The sequence below is a fragment of the Pongo abelii genome, chromosome 18, assembly GCF_028885655.2.
Source record: "Pongo abelii isolate AG06213 chromosome 18, NHGRI_mPonAbe1-v2.0_pri, whole genome shotgun sequence".
Lineage (NCBI taxonomy): Eukaryota > Metazoa > Chordata > Mammalia > Primates > Hominidae > Pongo > Pongo abelii.
In genome coordinates, this window is record NC_072003.2 from 2,904,998 (window position 1) to 2,912,947 (window position 7,950).

The 7,950-nt window shown below is 56.9% G+C and overlaps 1 protein-coding gene across 8 annotated transcripts; it reads left to right on the forward strand.

Moving 5' to 3' along the window:
* Nucleotides 1-1,382: 1,382 nt before the first annotated feature.
* Nucleotides 1,383-4,523, forward strand: LOC100460091 (serine protease 30). Of its 8 annotated transcripts, none has more exons than XM_054534623.1 (7): nucleotides 1,383-1,530; nucleotides 2,273-2,436; nucleotides 2,517-2,543; nucleotides 2,767-2,932; nucleotides 3,016-3,284; nucleotides 3,786-3,946; nucleotides 4,163-4,523. In XM_054534623.1, exons 2-7 carry the CDS (start codon nucleotides 2,385-2,387, stop codon nucleotides 4,436-4,438), a joined length of 951 nt encoding a protein of 316 aa, XP_054390598.1. In that variant the 5' UTR covers nucleotides 1,383-1,530; nucleotides 2,273-2,384; the 3' UTR covers nucleotides 4,439-4,523. The 8 variants fall into 8 exon arrangements, with proteins under 8 accessions (XP_054390598.1, XP_054390596.1, XP_054390594.1 ...); XM_054534621.2 differs by having other exon boundaries at nucleotides 1,386-1,513; nucleotides 2,267-2,436; XM_054534619.1 differs by having other exon boundaries at nucleotides 1,393-1,513; nucleotides 2,345-2,436.
* The last annotated feature ends 3,427 nt before the right edge of the window (nucleotides 4,524-7,950 follow it).

Consider the following 7,950-nt stretch of genomic DNA (forward strand, 5'->3'; position numbering starts at 1 on the left):
AAAATAAACTTTATTCATTGCAGTTGATTGCTATACGTCTTAAGTTTCTTTTATTCTAGAGATGCCCCCTCCATCTCTTTTTTTTTCTTTGTCACTGTCCAATAACTGATCATTTGTCCTTGAATCTCACCATCCGGATTTGCTTGTTGTGCCCCCATGCTGTCTCTAACATATTCCTCTGTTTCTGTGTTTCCTTCTGGATTCCCAGTCCAGATTTGTGGACTCTTCAGGCTCTCCCTGTTCTGGGCTCTGTTCCTATGTCCCACACCCCAGATCTGCAGTCTTGGGCAAATTCAGGCACTCCTTGCCTCGCCTGGGCGGCTGACTGCAGCAGACTGCGTCTCTGTTCCCCTCCCAAGTCTGTGGATCCCAGGCTCTACTGTGTTAAAGTCAGAGGGCTGACACTCCGGCCTTGGTGGTTGTGAGGAAGCTACTAGTCCACCCCTCATACCATGGGACCACTACCAGCGAGGATGTTGCCCTGATGCAGCTGGACTCCCCCTTGCAGGCCTCTGATTTTTCCAGAAAACTGTGTCAGGGGGTACACACTAGTTGACTGTCTCCTAGTGATGGAAGCAGCTGTTGAGGATTATTCCCTAGACCAATTAGTCCATTAGATTGCAACATGGTGATATTCCTGTTCCATTTATTAGCAGAAATTCCTCCATAAAGAGAAACTTTTCATCATCTATTTATTTTTGTTGCCCCTTTCATTCTATTTTTAAAAATGTTTATGTTTTTTGCATCTAATTATCCTCAAAATAATGAACTATTTCCTTAGCATACTCCAAAAATGATAAAGGTCTTTTTTGTAATATTATGAACTCATGGATTTCTTTCTCTCTTTCTTTCTTTTTTTTGAGATGGAGTCTCATTCTGTCACCCAGGCTGGAGTGTAGTGACGCGATCTCGGCTCACTGCAGCCTCTGCCTCTGGGTTAACGTGATTCTCCTGCCTCAGCCTCCTGAGTAGCTGGGATCACAGGTGCCACCACCACGCCCAGCTAATTTTTGTATTTTTAGTATAGACGGGGTGTCGCCATGTTGGCCAGGCTGGTCTCGAACTCCTGACCTCAGGTGATCCGTCCGCATAGGCCTCTCACAGTGCTGGGATCACAGGCGTGAGCCACCGCACCCGGCCTTATTTCACGTATTTAAATCACTCCAAGTTATTGCCCATAGTGATGCTCCAAGTGTCCCATCGTCAGTGGGAACGTCTTTTGGTTGGCTCCTGAGAGGGACCACTCATTTTCCAGACCCTCTAGGACCTGAGGCCAGGCTGAGACGATGCTCACAGGACTCGCATACTGACTGGAACCGCGCCCGATCGCACAGGAAGTCCGCCGGAAACCCTCTTGGAGCCCACCGGAAGTTTAGCGAACCACCCTCAACTTCCGGAAGAGCGCAGGAAGTTTGCCAGAAAACCGCCGGAAACGGACAGAAAGGAGTCCCTGCGACCGCGTAGCCTCCTGCAGCGCCCCCTGTTGGCAGAGTCGTAGTGAGGCCGAGATGAGGTCCGCGACGTGGCTGCGTGAGCATCGCGGCTGCCTGTGGATGGGTGGGCGTGGGGCTGAGAGGAGACGACAGTGGGGAGCTTCCTCAGCGATCCTGGGCTTCTCGGGTCAGGCCGACTTCAGTCCGGGCTGGAGGCCATGCACAACACCAAGCGCATGGCGGGGTCCTCAGCTGCCTCGGGACTGGCTCCGCCTCTGCTCCTGGTCCTGGGATGGGGGCCAAAGGTTTTGGGCAGTGGCAGCAGCAGGAGGAAGTAGCACCCGGAAAACCTGTCTCCTGAGTCGACCCTTCCTGTCTGGGGGGCTGAACCCTGGCTGTCTTTGTTCCCATAGCAACGAATAGGGCTCCCCTAGGTTCCAGCCCCTTAGATACGGTGTGCCCCAGGAGGGCTCTGAAGGAGCTACAGGTCCTTGTGGTGCGAAGGGAGGCGGGAGGTGGGCTGGGGCAGCCTGGCTGGCCTGTGTGGAGACATCACACTTCCTGGTTGGGGACAGGGTGAAGAGGGTTGGTCCCCACCTCTGCCTTGAGCAGAGCTTCCAGTGGGTGAAGCAGTGGGGGTCTCCTGCCTGCGGGAAGGATGGGTGGGGCTTCCACATCGCAGCCCAGTAGGGTGGACTGACCGGTCTTCTGACCTCTGGCTCCTTGGAGGGGCTTGAAGTGGGCCCTGGCATCCCCAGCCTCCTCTAAACCACCTCCCTGGAACATGCGGGACGGGAGCCCAAGCGGCATCTGAGGAGGGCGGGTTTTGCCAGGCACAGAGGGCTCCAGCGTGATTGCCACTGTTTAATGACCTGCCACCCCCGCCCCCGCAACCTCTGGTGCCGTCCAAGGACTCTGACCCCAGTGCAGTGTCTGTAGGGAAGAGGAGCCATGGGGCTTCGGGCAGGCCCCATCCTGCTTCTGCTGCTGTGGCTGCTGCCAGGTGAGGGATGCGCCTCTGTCTTCTCCTCCCTCCCACCCCCTGCCAGCCTGTGTGCTCCCCTTTGCTGTCTTGCTTTCCAGGGGCCCATGGGGATGTGCTGCCTTCAGGTACCGTGGACATCTCATCCCTGCACTCAACCAGCCCCTACTCCTGGCCAGGGAGGACTGGCCCCAGGGGACATGCAGAGGCCCTTGGCCCTGGGAGCCTCATCCCTGGACATCAAGGGCAGAGGGATGTCAGGAGGTGTTAGGGTAAAGAGTGAGACCGGGAGGGAGGGGCTTTCTGAGAGGGAAGAAAGCTGAGGTCTGCCACCCGCCCATCCCTCTGCAGAATGCGGCCACTCCAAGGAGGCTGGGAGGATTGTGGGAGGCCAAGACACCCAGGAAGGACGCTGGCCGTGGCAGGTTGGCCTGTGGTTGACCTCAGTGGGGCACGTATGTGGGGGCTCCCTCATCCACCCACGCTGGGTGCTCACGGCCGCCCACTGCTTCCTGAGGTGAGTGGCGCTGGGTGGGGGTGTTCCTCACCCCTCCCCTCGGCGGCTGCCTGCAGTGGGCCGTGTTTCCGTTCCGCTCCCAGGTCTAAGGATCCCAGGCTCTACCATGTTAAAGTCGGAGGGCTGACACCCTCCCTTTCAGAGCCCCACTCGGCCTTGGTGGCTGTGAGGAGGCTCCTGGTCCACTCCTCATACCATGGGACCACCACCAGCGGGGACATTGCCCTGATGGAGCTGGACTCCCCCTTGCAGGCCTCCCAGTTCAGCCCCATCTGCCTCCCAGGACCTCAGACCCCCCTCGCCATTGGGACCGTGTGCTGGGTAACGGGCTGGGGGTCCACCCAGGAGAGAGGTAAGAGGAATATGCACTCACCAGCCCCTACTCCTAGTCAGGGAGGACCAGCCCAGGGACCACGCGGAGCCAGCCTGAGTGGTCTCCACAGACCTTGGTCCACGTGTTTATCTTCTCTCCCCTCCCACCCCACCCTGAAGCTGGGAGCACTTGGGGCCAGGACCCATGCTGTCCAGACTGTGGGACTCCCCTTGGCCAAGGCGACCACCATATTGAATTTTGGGGATCTTGAGCCAGTGTCCAGGATTGTGCCCGTGTTGGGATGAATAAGCCAAGGCTAAGAGGTCATGAGATTAGCCAGGGTCATGGGACAGGATCTGGGCTTGAGCCCTGCTCCCTGACCCCACTGCCTCCTGGTTTGGGAGTTGAGAAGAGCAGGGTGGGTAGGCAGAGAAGAGGTAGGAGGTGCAGGCTGCTACCATCACAGGTGAGAGGGAGGAGGCTCACCAGATGGGGACGAGGCTTGAGGTGGGCTCAGGCTGGCCCCCCCATCACATCCAGCCCTGGCGAGTGTCCTTCAGGAGGTGGCTGTGCCCCTCCTGGACTCGAACATGTGTGAGCTGATGTACCACCTAGGAGAGCCCAGCCTGGCTGGCCAGCGCCTCATCCAGGACGACATGCTCTGTGCTGGCTCTGTCCAGGGCAAGAAAGACTCCTGCCAGGTGACTGCAGCTCCTGGTCACCCCGTCCAGTTGTGTGGGCTCTTTAGGCTCACCCTGTCCTGGACTCTCTCCCCATGTCCCACACCTCAGGGTCTCCAGAGGGACCAGAGTCCTTGCCTAGCTCCTTGGCCTCAGCAGCAGATTCTCGAAGGCACTTGGGGCCCAGGTATCTCCCTCAATGGACACCTCATGGGGTCCTCCCTCTCTCTCCCCCAGGGTGACTCCGGGGGGCCGCTGGTCTGCCCCATCAATGATACGTGGATCCAGGCCGGCATTGTGAGCTGGGGATTCGGCTGTGCCCGGCCTTTCCGGCCTGGTGTCTACACCCAGGTGCTGAGCTACACAGACTGGATTCAGAGAACCCTGGCTGAATCTCACTCAGGCATGTCTGGGGACCGCCCAGGTGCCCCCGGGTCCCACTCAGGCACCTCCAGATCCCACCTAGTGCTGCCGCTTGAGCTGTTGACCGTATGCTTGCTTGGGTCCCTGTGAACCACGAGCCATGGAGTCTGGGATCCCCCTTCTGGTAGGATTGATGGAATGTAATAATAAAAACTGTAAGTTTTTTTAACGTGTATTTTATGTCTGCTTTTCTAGTAATTTGTTTTTATTGTTCTTTACAAAAACATCTGGCTGTGTTAGGTTGGGAGAGCATGGTGCCTGCCCCGGGCAGTGTCTGCGGGACATCTTCATCGTTAGGGTCACGGTGTCCAGACTTGCTCAGGACAGTCTTGGACGATGTCTATCCTGTGTAGTTAGATAGGATCCCCGTCCCTCTCAAAAGTGTCCCAAAAGTGGGAGGAAGAGTTATATAGTCACCGTGACTCAGCCAGTGCAAGAGCTGGAGCTCCTTGAAGCCCACAGATTTTCAGTCTCAGGCATCCTTGTGTGGTTGCCATGGCCACCAGGTGTCCAATAATAGGCCTTGTTCTCCCAGCTCCGGCCCACGGAGTGTCCATACCCTTCCCCACCACCCTGCCCGCTGCTGACTGCAGCCAGTGGGGGCCCTGGGGGCTGTCCCAGGCATGAGCAGGGCCCTGGGGGCTGTCCCAGGCATGAGCAGGGTCCTTGGGCGCTGTCCCAGGCATGAGCAGGGCCCTGGGGGCTGTCCCAGGCATGAGCAGGGTCCTTGGGCGCTGTCCCAGGCATGAGCAGGGCCCTGGGGGCTGTCCCAGGCATGAGCAGGGCCCTGGGGGCTGTCCCAGGCATGAGCAGGGCCCTGGGGGCTGTCCCAGGCATGAGCAGGGTCCTTGGGGGCTGTCCCAGGCATGAGCAGGGTCCTTGGGCGCTGTCCCAGGCATGAACAGGGACTTTGAGGCCATCGCCAGTGTGGTGGGCAGCGCCCTCTGCCTGTGTCTTAGAAGCATGGCCAGAGCAGTGCCTGGCAGTGCCAGCTCCACACTTGCAGGGAGGGATCCATTTGGAAGTTCGCATCTGGTGTCAGTTTCCCTATGAGACAAGGTGGTTGGGCTTTCACTCCAGTTTGGCGCCAGGTCTGGGGGAAGGACCGTCTGCTTGGGTGGGGCACAGTCAGGCCAGCCTTTGTCCCGGTGCCACTAGCCTGCCCTGGAGGTGGCTGTCGGGAGCACCCCATGGAGGAGAGGGGCTTTGAGGTCGCAGGTGAGTGGGCAGTGGAGCCGTCACCCCGACACCTCAGCCCTCCCAGGGGGCACCCTCAGCTGGGTGGCCTCTTAGAAAATTTAGGTTGTTTTGCTGCCCTAGAAGACTGGATGCTCTAGAATCATCTCTCATTTTGCTGTGGGCCCGCCTTCATAGGGTCCTGTTCTCCCGCGACCGCCTCGCCTTCTTCCAACCCCTCTGCCTTCATCCCAGGATGGACGGTGTCCTGGAGGGACTCATTGGATCCGCCAGGAGCTCAGCGTCCTGGGTGGAGATTTCTGGCCTCTCAGCTTCCCTGTTTTGTCTCACAACTTTCTCTAGCTAATCACTTTCATGCATCAGTTTGCTAATGGATTCTCTGGCTCTTCACTCATAAATAACTCCTTCCAGAAATCTAGTGAGGAGGCAAAGTGAAGGATTAAAACAAAATCCTCACTTCTGGATTTCTGCTTAAATGTTAGAGTTGGCAGAGTCCTCCCTCACACAGGCCTGAAGCACCAAGGATGTCTCAGAAGCACTCAGCCTTCCTCCTTACGTATCAGCCCCTTCAGTTTCTCTCTCCTTTTTTCTTTTGTGACAGGGTCTTGCTCTGTTGCCCAGGCTGGAGTGCAGTGGCTCAATCTCAGCTCATTGCAGCCTCGACCTCCTGGGCTTAAGCGACCCTCCCACCTCAGCCTACCTGGGAGTACACGTGCACACCAGCACGCTCGGCTAATTTTTGTATTTTTAGTAGAGACAGGGTTTCACCATGTTGTCCAGGCTGGTCTTGAACTCCTGACCTCAAGTGATCCGCCTGCCCCAGCCTCCCAAAGTGCTGGGATGATAGGCGTGAGCCACCGTGCCCAGCGACCCCCCAGTCTCTTCCCCAGATGACCTTGATGAGGGCTGCTGTGCCATCAGCCCTGTGCCAGGACCCACTCCCATCCAGGAGGCCCCTGTCCAGTCTGTGTGCCTGTGTGTGGATGTGTCTGTGTGTGGGTGTGTATTTATGTGTGTTTGTGTGTATTTGCCTGTGTGGATAGGTGTGGGTGTGTTTTTATGTGCGTGTGTGTGTATGTATGTGTGTGTGTATTTGTGTATGTGCATCTCCGTGTATGTGTCTCTGTGGGGTAGGTGTGTGTATGTGTGTGTGTGTGGGTGTGAGTGTGTGTGTCTGTGTGGGTATTTGTATGTCTGTGTATGGGTGTGTATTTGCATATACGTATGTGTGTATGTGTGTGTTTCTGTGGTGGGTGTTTGTGAGTGTGTCTCTGTGGGTGGGTGTGTATTTGTGTGTGTGTCTCTGTGTGGGTATTTGTGTGTGGGGTGGGTGTGTATTTGCGTGTATGTGAATGGGTGTGTATTTGTGTGTGTGTGTCTGGGTGGGCGTGTATTTGTGTGTGTATGTATGGGTGAGTATGTGTGTGTGTGCGTGTCTCTGGGCGGGTGTGTATTTGTTGGAGGGGGTGGGTGTGTACTTGCGTGTATGTGAATGGGTATTTGTGTGTGAGTGTGTCTCTGTGTGGATGGGTGTGTATATGAGTGTGTATGTGTCAGTGGGTGTGTATTTGTGTCTCTGTGTGAGTGGGTATTTGTGTGTGTGTGTGGGTATTTGTGTGTGCTTGTCTGTGTGTATGTGTGTATGGGTATGTATTTGTGTGTGTCCCTGGGCGGGTGTGTATTTGTGTGCGTGTGTGTCTGCGTGTGTATTTTGTGTGTTTGCTTGAATGGGTGTGTGTGTGGGGTCCTCAGAACCCCCCACATTTCCTGGCAGTGGACAGCACAGACGCTACTCGACCCCCCCGGGCAGGGGAAGCCTGCTGAGCCTCTTTTCTCTCCAAGGCATCCGACTTCTGCCAACGGTGAGTTCGAAGGAAGGGGCCTCAGCCAAACAGCAAAAGCCACAGAAGGATTTTCCGTGCCTGACCTGGACTGTGGTGTACACACAGCCCTCTTTGTCGTCTCTTTCTCTGGCCCCTCCCACAGGTGCTGTTTGTAGAGGACTTAGGAGACTGGTGCTTCTGCTTGTGAAGCCCCTCCTGCCTGGGGCTTGTTGGAAGGACACAGAGGGTTCTCCTGGTGCCTAGGCCGGGGGCCGGGGGGTGGGTGCGGGTCCAAGGGGGCGGCAGGGGCAGACGTGAGTCCAGGTGGCATTCAAGGTGCTCCACTTCCTCCAGCAGCTCCTCTTAGGTCCCAGCTGCCTGGCCCACTCTGACTGCACGGCAGCCAGCACCAAGTGTCTCTCAGTGGGACCCCCAGCTTGCTACTTGGCCTGTCTGTGGGACCAGTGGCCTGCAGGAGGCCTTGGGACTAGTGACACTGTTTAGAGACAGGTCGGGGTGGGAGCTGCACAGTTCAGTGTCATGTCGGAGGAAACAATTCAAACGCCCCTGCAAGACTGAGCC